Source organism: Dryobates pubescens, chromosome 37 (assembly GCF_014839835.1).
Source record: "Dryobates pubescens isolate bDryPub1 chromosome 37, bDryPub1.pri, whole genome shotgun sequence".
In the NCBI taxonomy this organism is placed as follows: Eukaryota; Metazoa; Chordata; class Aves; order Piciformes; family Picidae; genus Dryobates; species Dryobates pubescens.
In genome coordinates, this window is record NC_071648.1 from 2,801,762 (window position 1) to 2,820,820 (window position 19,059).

Here is a 19,059-nt window from a genome sequence, read left to right on the forward strand (position 1 = left end):
GATCATTTAGGGACACACAAAAAAATGTAGTGTACCATCTTTGAGGTCTTTTCCAACCTTATTGATTCCATGATTCTATGATACTGTGGCACCTTGCCAGGCTGGACAGATGGGCAGAGGCCAACAGGATGGCATTCAACAAGTCCAAGTGCCAGGGGCTGCACTTTGGCCACCACAACCCCATGCAGAGCTACAGGCTGGGGTCAGAGTGGCTGGAGAGCAGCCAGGCAGAAAGGGACCTGGGGGCACTGATTGCCAGCTGCCTAAACATGAGCCAGCAGTGTGCCCAGGTGCCCAGGCATCCTGGCCTGCATCAGGAACAGTGTGGCCAGCAGAAGCAGGGAAGTCATTGTGCCCCTGGACTCTGCATTGGTTAGGCCACACCTTGAGTCCTGTGTCCAGTTCTGGGCCCCTGGAACAAGAGAAATGGACCAAGAGAAAAAAAGAAGCAAGCAATCTTTTATCCTGAAGATCAGAGTTCCCCAATGCCAGAAAGCTGCTTGCTAGTGTGTTAGTGAGCAGCAGCAGCAGCAGTTGTAGCTTATTAGTGCTATGGGTGTAGCACTACATATTTATTCCTAATTTGGGCTCTGTCTAGGAGAAATTATCCATGGGGAAGGTCAGCCTGATGAACAAGGCCAAAAATAAAAGCCCTGTGCCAGGGAGTTGCAGAGCTGCCTGGGAGATGGGAGTTCATGTCCTTGACCCAGGCTGTGCAATGCAGTCCTGAGGATCAGTCTTACCTCTTTTTTTCATGTTGGAATGCACTGAGTCTTTTTCTCAGGTGGTATATGAAGTCTGAGTTCTCTGTGCTTGCTGGAAATGAATGCAGAAGGAGAGCAGAACACAGGTGGTTACATTCTGAATCCCCTGCATGCCACAGGAATTACCACTTGCCTGGAGCCTTGGACCACTACTGGAAGAAGCCACAAGTGGTGATCTAGAGACTGATTTTGTTACCCTTGCTGCCAGATTTGTTTTCATTAAGGAAGAAGCCATGAGTGAGAGCTCAGTGCCCTGTACCTCAGGGAGATGCTAGGGAGCACTGGGGAGCACTCTTCTAAGCCTGAGTGCATTTGTTGTGTGGTTAGACAGTGGCAGCCACTGAAAAGAGGAGCAGGACTTCTGCCCATATGAAGCTGGATGCTTTGGAGAAGGAAAAGGAGGAGTTTTGTGGAACAGCAAGGACAGGATGAGTAAAGTGTTTGTTTAGATGGCTATTTTAGTGTTCTGTAAATTGTGAGTGGTTAGCTGTGGGCTTCTAGAAATGACTTTACCCTTACTGTATGGAAAAATGTCCCCAGCCCAATAAGCAACAGCCAGTGTGCATCTTTGTTGTTGTTACTGGTACTGGAAGGCAGCTGTAAGGTCCCCCCTGAGTCCTCCCTTCTCCAGGCTGAACACCCCCAGCTCCCTCAGCCTGTCCTCACAGCAGAGCTGCTCCAGCCCTTGGATCATCCTTGTGGCCTCCTCTGGACTCACTCCAGCAGCTCTGTGTCCTCATTCTGCTGGGGACACCAGAACTGGAGGCAGGATTGGAGGTGAGGTCTCAGCGGAGCAGAGTCCAGGGGCAGAAGCCCCTCTCTTGGACTGCTGCCCACACTCCTCTGGCTGCAGCCCAGCACTCAGCTGCCTGCAGGGCTGCATTGAGGCCACTGCTGGCTCCTGGGGAGCTGCTCATCAACCCACACCCCCATGTCTGTTTCTTCAGAGCTGCTCTCAACCCACCCTGCACCCAGCCTGTGTTTGTGCCTGGGACTGGATATCTCCCCTTTCTTGAGGACACAATGCCCCAGCTGTGGCTCCTCACCCAAGATACACATCTTTGGTCACATCTATATGGCCCATTACAGAATCACAGAACCATTCAGGTTGGAAAAGGCCCTCAGGATCACCAAGTCCAACCCAGAGCCCTGCTCTGCAAGGCTCACCCTTAAACCACAGCCCCAAGCACCACATCCAAACCACCTTGACACACATCCAGCCTCGGTGAACCTGCTCGACCCCAGGTCCAGACCACAATGCTGGTGGCTCTCTAATGAAACATGGCAGCTTGGAGAGATGCCCTTAGTCTGCTGGGCAGCAGGCAGTGTGCATCCTCGGCGTTGTTGTTGCTGTTGTTGTTGGCAGGGGAGCGGAGCGGCAGCTTTGAGGCCTTCTCCTTCCAGCATGCAGAACCAGAACCCCACGGCGCCACGGCTCGGCCTGCTCCCACCACAGCCTCCCAGGTAAACCAGGAACACAGCCCTGTCCCCCCTGGAACACCAGCAGAGATTCATCAGCCAAAGCCACAGGCGTCTGATGGAGCGTTAAACCACAGCGCTGAGCACTCTGGCCGTGGGTTACATGCAGTGATCTGGTGCAGGCTGAGTAGGTGGTGCTCCCGAGACAGGGGCTTGCTTGTAAAAGAGCTTTTGCAGGTCATGCAGTGGAAGGGTAAGTTGCAGGTATTGGCACTGGGCCTTCCATTTCTTTTTGTTTGCAGATTTCATTGAATACACAGAATCACAGAATGGGCAGGGTTGGAAAGGGACTTCAAGGATCAGCCACTTCTAACCCCCGTGCCATAGCCAGGGACACCTCACACTAGAGCAGGTTGCTCACAGTCACATCCAGCCTGGCCTGAAAAACCTCCAGGGATGAGGCTTCCACCACCTCCCTGGGCAACCTCTGCCAGTCTTTCACCACTCTCATGGGGAAGAACTTCAACATCCAATCTCAATCTACCCATTTCTAGTTTTGCTCCATCCCCCCCACTCCTATCACTCCCTGACACCCTCAAAAGTCCCTCCCCAGCTGCCTTGTAGCCCCCTTCAGATACTGGAATGCCACAAGAAGGTCTCCTCAGAGCCTTCTCCTCTCCAGACTGAATAACCCCAACTCTCTCAGTCTGTCTCCATAGCAGAGCAGCTCCAGCCCTCTGCTCATCCTCGTGGCCCTTCTCTGGACACCTTCCAGCACCTCCAATCCTTCCTGGAATAGAGGCTCCAGAACTGGACACAGTGCTCCAGGTGGGGTCTCAGCAGAGTGGAGCAGAGGGGGAGAATCCCCTCCTTTGACCTGTGATTCAAGTTCCCATTTCACATCAAGGGCTCTTCAGAGTCCTGTCTCTTGGTGCAGCTCCATGAAGTGGCCTCACAGTGCAAACATAGTCACAGAATTTGTTACCTCTTAGCTTCTCTATTTAAAGCCTTTGTGCAGCGCTCCAGGTAAGCTCTCTGGAGTATACATTTGCTGAGGAGCACCAGAGCTGTGACTCAGTGAAGTGCCTGCAGAGTCACACTTTGTTTTCATGGAACTCATTGGAAATGTCCTAATAACATCCAGGTTTTGCTAAGCATAGGGGGCACCTTTGTGCTCTGTAAGCTGTCATGTTTCGATCTGGTGTGGACTCTCCAGGATCCCAGTTTAGATCTCTGTCCCCCCCACAGTTCCAACAATTCACATTCCTCTTTTTTCACCTTGCTTGAGCAGACCATTGTCAAAGAATACCTAAAAGAGCATTTTAGAGTAGACTGCTTCCACTGAAGATCAGCTAAGAACTGAGGTCTTGTACCATGGGTTGTGATTTAAAACTGAGCTTTCTCCTGTAAGCCAGGAACTTCATCTTTTGGACCAAGTAGGTTCCATGCACTAGTTAGGGTTAGAATCAGGATCAGATTTAGGGTTTGGATTAGGATTAGGGTTTGGGTTGGGTGTGGGTTTGGGTTGGGTTAGGGTTTGGGTTAGTGTTAGAGCTTGGGTTAAGGTTAAGGTTTGGGTTAAGGTTAGGGTTTGGGTTAGTGTTAGAGCTTGGGTTAAGGTTAAGGTTTGGGTTAAGGTTAGGGTTTGGATTGGTGTTAGAGCTTGGGTTAAGGTTAGGGTTTGGGTTAGTGTTAGAGCTTGGGTTAAGGTTAAGGTTAGGGTTTGCCTTAGGGTTTGGGTTACCATTATAGTTTGGGTTGAGTTTAGGGTTTGGGTTAGAGCTTGGGTTAAGGTTAAAGTTTGGGTTAAGGTTAGGGTTTGGGTTAGTGTTAGAGCTTGGGTTAAGGTTAAGGTTAGGGTTTGGGTTAAGGTTTGAGGTAGGGTTTGGGTTGGGGGTTGGGTTAAGGTTAAGGTTTGGGTTTGGTTTAGGATTAGGGATTGGGTGTAGGTTAGGGTTTGGGTTTGGTTTAGGATTAGGGATTGGGTGTAGGTTAGGGTTTGAGTTTGGGTTAGGGTTACAGTTTGGGTCTGCATTAGGATTAGGATTAAGGTTTGGATTGGGGTTAGGGTTGAGAAAGCATTTTTGAAGCAGGAGCAGTGCTGAAGCAAGGAGGAAATGAGTGTGGTTTAGAGACAGAGGAGTTGGCAGAGAGCATCACCAGGAATCCCTCTGGGACTGGGGCAAAGAGATTCAGTTCCTGTCCTTTGCAAGTCTTTCAGAACACCCTTTTTCACCTGGCCTCATCTGCACCCATAAATTCAGTTTCATTCTTGTGGGGTTCTTCATTGTGTCACACTGAAGAGCCATTTGGGTGGGTAATTAGTGAATGGTTAGGTGGTTAGTTAGTAAAGAGGTGGTTAGTTAGTAAAGAGGTGGTTAGTTTGTAAAGAGGTGGTTAGTTTGTAAAGAGGTGGTTAGTAGATAGGTGGTTGGTTAGTAAACAGATGGTAAGTAGATAGGTGGTTAGTAAGTAAATAGGTGGTTAGTAAGTAAACAGGTGGTTAGTTAGTAACAGCTTATAGAAAGTTGTCTTTGTAGACTGAGCATTCTGAAGAAGGCAGCATTGGCTGCAGAGTCCTGACAAGTACTCTGAACTAACTAACCCAAAATTGAGGAAGGGAGGTTCCCACTGATTTTAGTCAGAGTTATGCCAGCAAGAGGTAAATCTCAGAGATGGCAGAGTTCTAAGGGCTGTTGAGATTCCACTGGGGGCAAGCCAGGAGTCAGTAGGCTGCTAGAAAATGTTTGGGGTACAGATATTCCTTCTCCTGCACTTCTAATGATTCTTAGCTACTGTGGCATTCCTGTGATTTGAGCTGATGCGTCCCTGGAAGTTAGGAACAAGTTCTGCACCAGGAGGGTGGTGGAACAGGTTGCCCAGGGAGGTGGTTGGGGCCTCATCCCTGGAGGTATTCAAGGTGAGGCTGGAGAGGGCTGTGGGCAACCTGATCTAGTTGGGGATACCCCTGCTGACTGCAGGAGGGGTTGGACTGGATGAGCTTTGAGGTCCCTTCCAACCCAGACCATTCTGTGGTTCTATGATCTGGTCTTGTATTGATTGTTTCCTACAGCATAACTCCAGGAGGAGGTTGAGAAGTGAGAGCTCCTATGACATAGACAACATTGTTATTCCCATGTCACTGGTGGCACCATCCAAGCTGGAGAAACTACAGTACAAAGAAATCCTTACCCCAAGGTTTGTTCTGCACCTCCCTTCCATGCAGAGGAGGCACCACAATGAACATGAGGATGTGAACTGAGAATATCATTTAACACAGCTAGATAGTTTTATAACACTGAGGGGATCTGTTCATGGGCACTTCAGTTTGTGTGACAGGACAGCTGCTTGCACAAGGAATTAGTGTGATGCACACAGGGAGGGAGGGAGGGGGCAGAGGCACAGGCTGGCTGCAGGCACAAATGGGTTTATAGCATCTTGGCTGTACTGACTTTTGTGGCCTTAAGTGTGGCACAAGGCTGACATGCACTGAATGCTGTCTGGTTTGTGTCCTGAAGGTCACAAGAGAATACAGAATTAACCAGGTTGGAAGAGACCTCTGAGATCAAAATAGTTAACTCTGGTCAGTGAATTAAGCAGCAATGGCTTCAGCATAGATCTTTAAAGTGTCTCCATTCTGCTCCAGCAGGAGCAGCTTGTTTTTCCCATGCAGTGTTAAGCCTTCAGTCCATGATTCTGGAGACATCTCTTCTTTAATCACTATTTATTTCAGTAAAAAGAACATCAGCAGGCTGATCTCCTGTGCTGTAATGCAAATTGCCTGACATGGCCAAGTGCATTTGCTCCATGTTTAAAACCCCCACCTTGTATTTGCTTTTGTCTTGTCTGTAAAGCTAACAATGTTCTTAAGACAACAGTGGATAGCTTAAAGACTCTGCTGGGATAATGAAAGGTTAAGGTTTGGGTTAGGGTTTGGGGTTGTGTTTGGGTTAGAGTTTAGGTTAGGGTTTGGGGTTGGGTTTGGATTAGGGTTAGGATTAGGTTGAGGGTTTGGGTTTGGATTAGAATTAGGGTTTGGGTTAGGATTAGAGTTTGGGTTAGGGTTTGGATTAGGGTTAGGATTAGGTTGAGGGTTTGGGTTTGGATTAGAATTAGGGTTTGGGTTAGGGTTAGAGTTTGGGTTAGGGTTTGGATTAGGGTTAGGATTAGGTTGAGGGTTTGGGTTTGGATTAGAATTAGGGTTTGGGTTAGGGTTAGAGTTTGGGCTTGGATTATGGTGAGGGTTTGGGTTTGAGTTTGCATTTGTACTAGGGTTTGGGTTTGGGTTAGAGTAAGGTTTCAATTAGGGTTAGGATTAGGGTTTGGATTCAGTTAGGATTTGGGTTTGCATTAGGTTGGGATTTGAGTTTGGATTTGTACTAGGGTTAGGATTTGGGTTTGGATTTGTACTAGGGTTAGGATTTGGGTTTGGATTTGTACTAGGGTTAGGATTTGGGTTTGGATTTGTTCTAGGGTTAGGATTTGGGTTTGCATTGGTACTAGGGTTAGGATTAGGGTTTGGGTTAGGGTGAGGATTTGATTAGGGTTAGGATTAGGGTTTGGGCTTGGATTAGAGTTAGGATTTGTATTAGTGTTAGGGTTTGGCTTTGCCTTTGGATTAGGAATAAGTTTTGGGTTAATTTTTGGGTTTGGGTTAGGGTTTGAGAATGGAAAATCTTCAAGTACAGTCACCTTGAATGTGACAGCAGTTTTGAAGCACAAGCAGTGCTGCAGAAAGGAGGAGCAGTGTGTTGTAGACACAGAAGAGTCATCTTTACTGTGGAAATCATGAAGCAGCATTTAGGTGAATTAATTTGCCTTTTCTTGTCTCATTTCTAGCTGGAGAGTCGTTGAATTTCAACCTTTAGAAAAATCTCCTGCAGATGAAGAAGAGGTAGGCAGTGTTCTTGTTGAACCACAAGCTTTTAATCACAATCTAATATGTAATTGGGGTTTTTCCTTTTCCAAAGTCACTGACATGCAATTCCTGGTAAGTTTCACATCTCAAAACCAAAGTATTAAGTACCAGACTTTGAAAATGTGTCTTGTCCCCAGGCTGCTCAGCTCTGTGGTGGATGAGAGAAATGGGAGGATATTCATTCAGTCATTGCCCAGGGAGGTGGTGGAGTGGCCATCCCTGGAGCTGTTTAAGAAGCTGGAGATGTGATGCTTCAGGTTATAGTGGAGTGGTCATGGTAGTTGGGTTGTGGTTGGACTTGGTGTTTATAAAGGTCTTTTCCCACCTTAATGATTCTGTGACTGTTGACTTGGTTGCTTGGTTCTTCTGTCCCTCACTGTCTGTGCAGTCAGCACTCCCCAGGCTTCCAACTCCTCTGTTCTTGGGCGAGCTGCTGCTGGGTCTCCCAGCTGTCTCTCCAGGGATGGCTGTGCTCTCTCATCCTTTTCTTTGATGGCCAGTTCCCATGACCTTTTGCTCCTCCATGTGTGGGCATTGTTCTGTGGGGCCTAGCACATCTACTCAGCTTTCTTTTCCATGTGCATTCTCCTGCAGCCCTTCTGTGGGGAGCAAACTTCTTCCTGCTGTGTCAGGAGCAAGGTAACCTTCAGCGTTTCCTGCTTGCCTCCTGAGCCAAGTTTGCACATCAAATCCTGCTGTTGCTTCCCCCAGACAGAGGAATCTGCCTTTCTGTCTTCCAGAAAGTGTCCCTGGACTTTGCACAAATCAGGGGGTTGAGGCATTTCCTAACCCCAGTTTGAACTGCCAGCAGGTCTGGTCTCTTGGCTGCTTTCCTGCCCTTCCAATCTCTTTGTGGCTCCTTTTCCAGAAGCCTGCCAGTTTTGCTGTCCTTGGCACATGTCTAATCTCCCTCCAGTCTCTGCTGTAGGCCACTGCCACCTGTAGGACTTGTCATCATACCATCATAGTATCACAGAATGGTTTGGGCTGGAAGGGACCTCCAAAGGTCATCCAGTCCAACCCCCCTGCAGTCAGCAGGGACATCCCCAACTAGAGCAGGTTGCCCACAGCCCTCTCCAGCCTCACCTTCAATATCTTCAGGGATGGGGCCTCAACCACCTGGGCAACCTGTTCCAGTGTTCCACCACCCTCCTGGTGCAGAACTTCTTCCTGATATCCAATCTAAATCTGCTCTGCTCTACTTTGAAGCTATTGCCCCTGGTCCTGTCCCTGCAGGCCTTTGCAAACAGTCTCTCTGCAGCCTTCTTGTAGCCCCCTTCAGGTCCTGGCAGGTTGCTCTTAGGTCTCCCTGGAGCCTTCTCTTCTGCAGGCTGAACACCCCCAGCTCCCTCAGCCTGTCCTCAGAGCAGAGCTGCTCCAACCCCCTGATCACTTTCATGGCCTCCTCTGGAGCCTCTCCATCAGGTCCAGGTCCTTCCTGTGTTGAGGGCTCCAGACCTGCACACAGCACTGCAGGGGAGGTCTCAGCAGAGCAGAGCAAAGTGGCAGAATCCCCTCTCTGGCTCTGCTGGCAATGCTGCTTTGGATGCAGCCCAGGCTGCCCTTGGCCCTCTGTGCTGCAAGCTCACCCTGCCTGCTCCTGTCCAGCTTCTCCCCCACCAGCACCCCCAAGGCCTTTTCCTCAGGGCTCTTTTCTAACACCTCATCCCCCAGCCTGTATTGACAGTGAGGATTGTTCCAGCCCACAATATCTGTTCATGAGCAGCTTTTTCAGAGCATCTTTACAACTGAGGCTTAGGAGCCTTAGAAGAAGGTTGCATTTGGGCAGCATTACAGAGAGTTATGCTTACATTTTGCTGCTCCCTCGAGGCAGAAAGTGCATCCTCCAGAAAGGCACTGGCTGCCTTGGGGTTTTACCAGGGCTGTGGCTTCCTGCCAAATGAACCTTTCATTTCCAAGAGCATCGTGGCCTCAGCTCCCTGCCTGGTGTAGTTGTCCTCATTTGGCACCATCCTTCCTCTTGGGGCACAAGGAAGAGAAAAGCTGCTTCTGTCCTCACCTTTTCCCATGCACTTGAGAAATCCTGGTGAAATCTGGCAGGCAGGTGATGGCACCTCCAGCAGTGCCTTTTGGTTTGGTACCCCCTCTGCTAGCTGGGAACGTTGCCTGACTTTCTTTTGCAGTGAGGAGGTCAAATTTACATCCAGAGGAGAACTCTCATGCAAGAATATTTGATTAAACTGCTTGGAGAAGAATTAAGAGGACAGGAAGGGTGCCCTGGGTGGTGAGAATTGACTGTTCCTTGCTGTCTCTTCCTCCTGCTAGCTGGGATTCAACAGTGATTTGCCTTCAGGGCTTCAAGGGCCTTGCTTGAAGGACTGAGTCCCTTTTGTGTTTAGGTTACAGGTCCCATACAGACGTCCTGATTCAAGCACTTGGGGTGTATCTTTCTGAAGGCACTTCAAGGTGTATTGTTGTGCAGACCACCCTGGGTGACCCTGCTTTGGCAGGGAGGGTTGGACTGGATGATCTCTGGAGGTCCCTTCCAACCTCTTAACGTTCTGTGAAGCTGCTGGGCTAAGGGCTGGGCTCCTTCAGTAGCCCTCCCGGCACATTTGCATTTGGCATGACTGGCTGATCCTGTATGATTCATCCTTTGGCCAGGAAATAACTCGAGTTAACAATGAAGCAGCTTTGCCTCCTGCTGTGGTCCACTGCTTCTGTATTGTCTGTCAGCTGCTGCAGAGAATGAGAGAGATGTCAGACCGGAGCAAAACGCTAAAGATCTCGTTTGTCTGAGTCATCCTTTGCCAATTTCTTTCCCCTTCTTCTGGGATCGTGTTAATTGGTTTGGATGTTTTTTTTTCAGTGCGCTGAGAATAGGTGGTTAGAATCAGAATTGTTAGGGCTGGAAGGGACCTCAAGGCTCAGCCAGTTCCAACCCCCCTGCCAGGGGCAGGGACCCCTCACACTACAGCAGCTTGCTCAGCATCCACTTTCTTTACGTTTTAGGCCGAGTTGGATTTGTTACCATGTGAGAGCAAAGAAAAGACAGCAAACAGCAGCACTGCCTCTGCACATTCCCTGCACTCTCTCTGACACTCCTGCAGTTGTTCCTTGCACTAAAATCAAGGCAAGCTTCAGCAGATCATTCATGAAGTACAAGAGAGGGCAAAAAGTACTTTCTGCTTTCATACAAAGTAAGCTTTTTATTGGCACAGCAGCCTGTGGTGGTCCTGTGCAATAGTTTCTTTTCTCCCTATCTTCTGCATGGCTGATTTTAAGAGCTGTTCTTGTGGCAGCCCAGCAATTAGGGATTCCTTCTACTTGAGATCTCTTTCTTTTGCATTTAAGTGAAGAAGAGAGAGAAGGGGAAATGAAACAACTTGTATCCATGCAATAAACTTGCAACCAAGGTTTCTATGAGTAACAAAAAGAGTAGGGCCACAGATCATAGAATCATAGAATTGGCAGGGTTGGAAGGGACCTCAAGGATCAGCCAGTTCCAACCCCCCTGCCACAGGCAGGGACACCTCACACTGCAGCATCTTGCTCACAGCCACATCCAGCCTGGCCTGAAAAACCTCCAGGCATGAGGCTTCCACCACCTCCCTCTTCCACTCTCTCACCACCCTCATGGGGAAGAACTTCCTAACATCCAGTCACAATCTACCCATTTCTAGTCTTGCACCATCCCCCCCCAGTCCTATCACTCCCTGACACCCTACAAAGTCCCTCCCCAGCTTTCCTGTAGCCCCCTTCAGTTACTAGAAGGCCACAAGAAGATCTCCTCAGAGCCTTCTCTTCTCCAGACTGAACAGCCCCAACCCTCTCAGTCTGTCCCCACAGCAGAGCAGCTCCAGCCCTCTGCTCATCCTCGTGGCCCTTCTCTGGACACCTCCCAGCAGATGTCCTGCAGGAGCCACATGTTCAAGCACAGGAACTCAGCACTCTCTGAAAACCCAGCCAATTTATTGGAGTTTCCAAGGCTTGCCTTTGTTTTTTGGGTGCCTATTGGGTTGTTTCTGGACATCTTGCCTTGGCAGCAGTGCAAAAGTTAATCTGCTACTTGTGTCAGCTCCAGCAGTTGCTCTGCAAATGCTTGAGTTCTGGAGACAGAACATTTGAGTTTCCCCTTTTGCATTCAGTGCCTTTGCAGCCTGTGACAGCTCTAAGGCATGGGAGGCTGTGTGGCCCATTGGTTTTCCTCTTCTTGGTTTTAATTTGTTTTGTCCAGGTGAAAGCTTCTGGCATGGCAGGGTTGTAGAGTGATGTTCAAGTTGTTTCAGTCATGAGAAATGCTTTGGAATAATCCAGTGTGTGATTAGCTCTGCAGAAGTCTGCCTTCCTGGCCTATGACTCAAGGTTTTTGCTGTGAAGCCAAAGGCTGAATCCCAGACCTGGCTGTTTTGAGAACCTTTCAGAAGGTGCTCTTCAACATGAAAGCCACAGTGTCTTGTGGCTTAACTGGATCCAAACCTTAACTTTGCTTGAAGCCCTTTTCTTTTGAGTGAAATCATTAGACATGCCTCACAAACAGCCCTTCCTAATAGTCCTTTCTCTCAGCATCACTGCCAGCTCCATCCACCCAGGAGTGACAGCTCTTTTGTTCTGGTTGCAAAATGACCTTGGGGAGGGGGGAGGATGTGTAGGGGGAATTATCCAGTTTCTCCAGCTAGAGCAACTTTAAATGAACCTAAAGTTGGTGGAGGGAAATAGCTAACGTGTTACCAAGCTCAGGAGGGGGCAGAACCAAGTCAAGACCTTTTCCTCTTATCCCTCCTCCTTTTATCCCTAGAACAAAGAAGGCTTTTCTAAAAAGAAAACCTCCTGCATGTTGTTGTTGGTCTGCAAAGGAATGGGGTGAGATTCATCCATAGAATCATAGAATTGTCAGGGTTGGAAGGGACCTCAAGGATCAGCCAGTTCCAACCCCCCTGCCATGGCCAGGGACACCTCACACTGCAGCAGCTTGCTCACAGCCACATCCAGCCTGGCCTGAAAAACCTCCAGGGATGAGGCTGCCACCACCTCCCTGGGCAACCTCTGCCAGTCTCTCACCACCCTCATGGGGAACAACTTCTTCCTAACATCCAATCTCTATCTACCCACTTCTAATTTTTTTCCATCCCCCCCATTCCTATCACTCCCTGACACCCTCAAAAGTCCCTCCCCAGCTTTCCTGTAGCCCCCTTCAGATACAGGAAGGCCACAAGGAGGTCTCCTTGGAGCCTTCTCCTCTCCAGACTGCACAACCCCAACTCTCTCAGTCTGTCTCCATAGCAGAGCAGCTCCAGCCCTCTGCTCATCCTCGTGGCCCTTCTCTGGACACCTTCCAGCACCTCCAGATCCTTCCTGGAACAGAGGCTCCAGAACTGGACACAGTGCTCCAGGTGGGGTCTCAGCAGAGTGGAGCAGAGGGGCAGAATCCCCTCCCTGGCCCTGCTGGCCACACTTCTCTTGCTGCAGCCCAGGCTGTGCTTGGCTCTCTGGGCTGCAAGTGCTCCCTGCTGGCTCCTGTTGAGCTTCTCATCCCCCTGCATCCCTAGGTCCTTTCCTTCAGGGCTGCTCTCCAGCCAGTCCCTGCCCAGCCTGTATCAGTGCCTGGGATTGCCCTGACCCAGCTGCAGGGCCTTGCATTTGGTCTTGTTGAACCTCATGAGGTTTTCATGGGCCTAGCTCTGTAGCCTGTCCAGGTCCCTCTGGCTGGATCCCTTCCCTCCAGCTGTCAGCCCCACCACACAGCTTGGTGTTGTTAGCAAACTCAGTGCCACTGGCCATGTCACCAACATTGTCAGTAAACAGGCAGTTTACATCTGCTGTCCCCAGCCATGGAGCAGGAGAACAGTAAGGCTTATTTCTGGAGTCCTCAAAACTCTTTCCTTGCGCAGGCATGTGGACCTTTAAGTTTGGAAAGGAAGCTTTGTTCCAAGTGAAGTTGCTTCCCAGCATGGGAGGTTTTGGCAGTTTGCTACCACAAAAGTGTTTTTAAAGGTCTTGTAAGTTATTCTTTCCAAATTATCTTTTGTTTCCACTTCAAAGGAAATCTGAGCAGGCAGAAGAATGCTGAATTGTCCCTGTGGGAGCAGCACTTTTGCAGTTCATCAAATTCTCACTTTCACACTATCCATCACTGACCTTGGAGGGACAGAATCCCAACTGAGATGCAGCCCACTGCCATCCCAGTGAGGAGGCTGGCCCATTCCAGAGAGCTGGGAGCCCATGAAGTTGACTTGCATGAAAGGAAACCAGCAGCTGACAAAGTGGTTTAACATAAATAAATAGAAGCAAGGAGGAGTCTTCCAAAAGCAGTCATGGGATGGGCAAACAAAGCTGGCCTGTTTGTCTGCAGGTTCCTCTGGAGGGCTGGGCTGAAGGGGAGGGAGGCACCCACAGCTCTGGCAAGGAAGTCCTGTGGCTGATTCAGGTAGCAGTGAAGTCTTTGGGACCCTTTATGCTGACCACATCAAACTGCTGCCTGGGTTGGAAATCATAGAATCACAGGGCTGGAAGGGACCTCAAGGATCAGCCTGTTCCAAGCCCCCTGCCATGGGCAGGGACACCTCACACTAGAGCAGGTTGCTCACAGCCACATCCAGCCTGGCCTGAAAAACCTCCAGGCATGAGGCTTCCACCACCTCCCTGGGCAACCTCTGCCAGTCTCTCACCACCCTCATGGGGAAGAACTTCTTCCTAACATCCAATCTCAATCTACCCATTTCTAGTCTTGCTCCATTCCCCCCAGTCCTATCCCTCCCTGACACCCTCAAAAGTCCCTCCCCAGCTTTCTTGTAGCCCCCTGCAGATACTGGAAGGCCACAAGAAGGTCTCCTCAGAGCCTTCTCTTCTCCAGACTGAACAACCCCAACTCTCTCACTCTGTCCTCATAGCAGAGCAGCTCCAGCCCTCTCTTAGCCCTTCTCTGGACACCTTCCAGCACCTCCAGATCCTTCCTGGAATAGAGGCTCCAGAGCTGGACACAGTGCTCCAGGTGGGGTCTCAGCAGAGTGGAGCAGAGGGGCAGAATCCCCTCCCTGGCCCTGCTGGCCACACTTCTCTTGCTGCAGCCCAGGCTCTGCTTGGCTCTCTGGGCTGCAAGTGCTCACTGCTGGCTCCTGTTGAGCTTCTCATCCCCCAGCACCCCTGGGTCCTTTTCTCCAGGGCTGCTCTCAAGCCAGTCCCTGCCCAGCCTCTATTGGTGCTTGGGATTGCCTTGACCCAGCTGCAGGACCTTGCACTTGGTCTTGTTGAACTTCATGAACTTCAGCTAGGCTTGGGCCTAGCTCTGCAGCCTGTCCAGGCCCCTCTGGATGGAGCCTGTCAGCTACACCACACAGGCAGGTGCTGATGGTGCCTCAGTGCCACCATCCATGTCACCAATGGAGATGTGCTCTGTGGCAAGCCCAGTGCCAGTTCATGGCAGCATGAATACATTTCACTTGTCCCCAGGGTGCTCAGGAACTACCTCAGTGCTGCAAGATTTGACACAAAGCATGGCTTCTGCCAGGAAAACCTGAGGGCTGGGAGTTGTCTGGAGTGGAGGACTCCCAGCTGCCAGTGTAACCTGTACTGTGTGGTGCTGCCTGGCACTGCAGTGAGGACTCTGCCCTGGGTGCTGCATTTTCTGTTAGAAGAGAGATGATGTCACTTGGGTAACACCACTGAGGATTTTGGGTTGGAGGAAAAATTCCAGTCCCTTTTCCATGACTGCCTGATTGTCACAGAATATGTCAGGGCCTGGAAGGGACCTCCAAAGCTCATCCAGTCCAACCCCCCTGCCAGAGCAGCATCACCTAGAGCAGGTCACACAGGAACACATCCAGGTGGGGTTTGAAGATCTCCAGAGAGGGAGACTCCACAACCCCCCTGGGCAGCCTGCTCCAGGCCTCTCTCACCCTCACAGGGGGAAAATTCTTCCTCATAGTTATGTGAAACTTCCTCTGCCCCAACTTCCACCACTGCCCCTGGTGCTGGCATTGGGCATCCCCCAGCAGAGCCTGGCTGCAGCCTCTGGGCACTCACCCTGCACAGCTTTAGCAACAGCACTGAGGTCACCTCTCAGGCTCCTCCTCTCCAAGCTCCAGAGCCCTCAGCTCCCTCAGGCTCTCCTCAGGAGGGAGATGTTCCACTGCCTTCATCATTTTCATGGCTTATTGGTAGAATTCTGTTCAGGACTGATCTGGCAGTGCTTTAGAGGAATAATTTCTCTCCCTTTTCCATGACTCCCTGATTGTTGGTGTCATTATTTTTCCAAGCCTGATCTGGCAGTGCAACCTCACAGCTCCTATGCTCAGGAATTGTTCTTCCCTGGAATTTCTCTGCCTGTTGAGTTGGGAATGGTTGTGGCATTAAATCCATGGCTGCAGCACTCTCTGTTCTCACCAACCTTAGCTTTTTAGGTGAACTTTGAAGAAGCTGGATGCTTTGAAGCACTTGTAACTACCCCTGAGCTCTGCTGGAGGGGTCAGCCAGCAGCTTGCCCTGCCATCCTGTGTGACCTGCTCTAGGTGACCCTGCTCTGGCAGGGGGATTGGACTGGATGAGCTTTCAAGGTCCCTTCCAGCCCCTAACACTCTGTGGTCCTGTGAGGGAGGGGGAAGGGCAGCAAAGTGCTCTTTACCCAGCCTTAAGCAGGCCAAGGAACAAAGGTGCTGGTGTGGTGCCAAGGGAGGAATGAAGAGGGTTGTTTCAAAGTGGAGGTCAGATGCAACAGCTACAGCTGTGCTCTGCCTGAGCTGCTTGCTCTTGCTTGCCCAGGAGCAGTCAGTCAAAGAAGTGCTCACATTAGGGCCCAAGTCATGCACATCATTTGCTCAGAAATGGTCTTTTCAAGGCAGAAGCCATTTGCTGCTTGGCTTCCTGGCAGGAATGCAGCACCTCAGGTTTGCTGAGTTCCTCTCCATGTGGAGCTATCAAAGTCTCTGGTGATCTCAGACCTGTTTCTCCATGCCTAAAGAGCACCTGGCAAATCCTGCTGCCTTCCAGCCTCCTCCTAAAGCAGTCTCTGGAAAACCCTGGAATGTTTGCTTGTCTTCATTATGTGCTTTTACCACTGCCTTGATCTGCAGATGAATACTTGTCCTCTTCATTTTCTGCCTCTCACCACAGGGAAAAATGTGTTAGTTGCAGGGCTGGGGTGGAGGGGGGGCTGTATAATTTCTGTCTCCATTGAAATCAGCCACAGACATGTGGAGAAATCAAGTGAGAGTGACAGCATCCCATACACCAGAGCTCCAGTGAGGATGTAAGCTGGATGCATGGATTTTGAGGTGCCTTGATGTGTTTGGTGAACCTTTGCAGGATGATAGAGAACATTGGCTGTGTGTTTGGTGAACCTTTGGTGAGGATCTTTGAGGGACTGGAGCGCTGCCTGGTGAGGAGAGGCTGAGAGCCCTGGGGCTGTTCAGTGTGGAGAGAAGACTGAGAGGGGATCTGATCAATGGCTATCAATAGCTGAGGGATGGGGATCAAGAGGGAAGGGGCAGGCTCTGCTCAGCTGCACCCTGGGAAAGGACAAGTGGCAGTGGATGGAAAGTACAGCACAGGAGGTTCCACCTCAATATGACAAGGGAATTCTTGACTGTGAGGCTCCCAGAGCAGGCTGCCCAGAGAGGTTGTGGAGTCTCCTTCTGTGGAGCCTTCCCATCCCTGTCTGGATGTGCTCCTGTGTGACCTGTGCTGGATTCCCTGGCCCTGCTCTGGCAGGGGGCTTGGAGTCAATCGTCGCCAGAGATCCCTTCTGACATCCTCTGCTCTTGTGAACCTTTGCAGGATGAAAGAGAACATTGTGTGTTTGTTGAACCCTTGCAGGATGATAGCTAACACTGGCTGCCTGTTCCTCATGGTGCTCATGATTGTGGCAGCAGCCCTCCCTGTGTTCTGTTGCAGGTGGAAGATCTGTCGGACGAAGCTTTCTCCTTCCGCCACGCCAAGTACGAAGAGAGAGAGCGAGCGCGGTGGTCGCTGTGGGAGCAGAGCCGCTGGCCCAGGAGGAACAGCAGGCAGGTGTATTGACCTTGATAAGGGCTTTCCCTCAGATCCACCACTCCTGCTTGTTGCTGCAGCAGGTTCAGGCATGCTGGCACAGAGAGGCTGGAAAATGAGAGCACTCTGCATGAATTAGCTCGTCAGGCAGGGTGCCGGGGACGTTTGCCTTTGTGGCTGGAAAGGGAAGGCAGTTCTGAGGCACTGCAGACATCTGGCAGGTCAGTGAGCAGGGTTTAGTGAGTAAGCCTCACTCCTGTACTGAGCACACAGCTCTGCCAGTGTGTGCCACTCCCAGACATGGTGACCTTAGCCAGCCAGTGTAACCTGAGCCCTTCTTTACTCCCTTTAGGTTAAAGTCCTCTGCATTCAGAGACTCACTACCAAAGGGTCTTGGGCTGTGCCAGGGACCTTCTGCTTCCAAATGTCATAGTTCATCCTCACAGGTTGGGCTGAGGCAAAACTCAGCAGTCTGGCCCCCAAAAGTCTTGCAAAGGACATACTTCATCCTCACAGGTTGGGCTGAGGCAAAACTCAGCAGTCTGACCACTAAAAGTCTTGCAAAGGACATACTTCATCCTCACAGGCTGGCTGGGGCAAAACTCAGCAGTCTGGCCCCTGAAAGTCTTGCAAAGGACATACTTCATCCTCACAGGCTGGCTGGGGCAAAACTCAGCAGTCTGACCACTAAAAGTCTTGCAAAGGACATACTTCATCCTCACAGGCTGGCTGGGGCAAAACTCAGCAGTCTGGCCCCTGAAAGTCTTGCAAAGGACATAGTTCATCCTCACAGGCTGGGCTGGGGCAAAACTCAGCAGTCTGGCCCCTAAAAGTCTTGCAAAGGACATACTTCATCCTCACAGGTTGGCTGGGGCAAAACTCAGCAGTCTGGCCCCCAAAAGTCTTGCAAAGGACATAGTTCATCCTCACAGGCTGGGCTGGGGCAAAACTCAGCAGTCTGACCACTAAAAGTCTTGCAAAGGACATAGTTCATCCTCACAGGCTGGGCTGGGGCAAAACTCAGCAGTCTGGCCCCCAAAAGTCATGCAAAGGACATAGTTCATCCTCACAGGCTGGGCTGGGGCAAAACTCAGCAGTCTGGCCCCCAAAAGTCATGCAAAGGACATAGTTCATCCTCACAGGCTGGCTGGGGCAAAACTCAGCAGTCTGGCCCCTGAAAGTCTTGCAAAAAAGCAGTGCATCCCAGAGGGAGCATCATAAACCTCTACCTGCAGTTTGGCTCTGGGAAAATGATTCCCATAATCAACAGAATCAGAGGATGTTAGGGGTTGGAAGGGACCTCTGGAGATCAGCAAGTCCAACCCCACTGCCAGAGCAGGACCACAGAATCCAGCACAGGTCACACAGGAACACATCCAGACAGGGCTGGAAAGGCTCCAGAGAAGCCTCTCTGGGCAGCCTGTTCCAGTGCTCTGAGACCCTCACAGTGAAGAAGTTCTCCCTCATGTTGGGGTAGAACCTCCTGTGCTGTAGGTTATATTCATTTATATCCACTCCAGAATCTGCCAGGACAAAAAGCATCCTGTAAATGCTGGGGTAGCTTTTTTTGTGCTATTTATCATCCACTTGTGTCTGCTCTGGGCTGAAGGTGAGCCATGACACCTTGAATCAATGTGCAAAAATAGCTTGGTTTGTTTGAAATGCAGGATGAAATTAGAGTTGAAGCATATTAAGGAGTTCTATTTTCAGGCCATTTTGAACATCAGCTTTAGAAAAGGTACTGGGAAGTACAAGTTCTGTATGTGCCCTGAACTCTGGAGCTCATTCTGAACTCCTGGGGAAGATCTTGGTGCTGTCTGAATTCAGAAGTGAAAATGCCAGGGTTAGGGGCAGGGCCAGACTTCCACCTGGCATTTAGGAGTCATAGAATGGTTTAGGTTGGAAGGGAACATAAAGATCATCCAGTTCTAACCCCCTCCCAGCCCACCCTCCCACCTGCCCAGGTTGCTCAAGGCCTCATCCAGCCTGGCCTTGAACAGCCCCAGGGAGGAG

The 19,059-nt window shown here is 50.5% G+C and overlaps 1 protein-coding gene across 1 annotated transcript in view; it reads left to right on the plus strand.

The window, feature by feature from the left end:
- KANSL1L (KAT8 regulatory NSL complex subunit 1 like) overlaps positions 1-19,059 on the plus strand; it is a 72,122-nt gene that overhangs the window by 49,445 nt on the left and 3,618 nt on the right. Inside the window, exons 9-12 of the mRNA XM_009898475.2 lie at positions 2,131-2,228; positions 5,257-5,381; positions 7,023-7,077; positions 16,951-17,063. Of these exons, the coding sequence (XP_009896777.2) occupies positions 2,131-2,228; positions 5,257-5,381; positions 7,023-7,077; positions 16,951-17,063 (391 nt within the window). The remainder of the gene's footprint in view (positions 1-2,130; positions 2,229-5,256; positions 5,382-7,022; positions 7,078-16,950; positions 17,064-19,059) is intronic.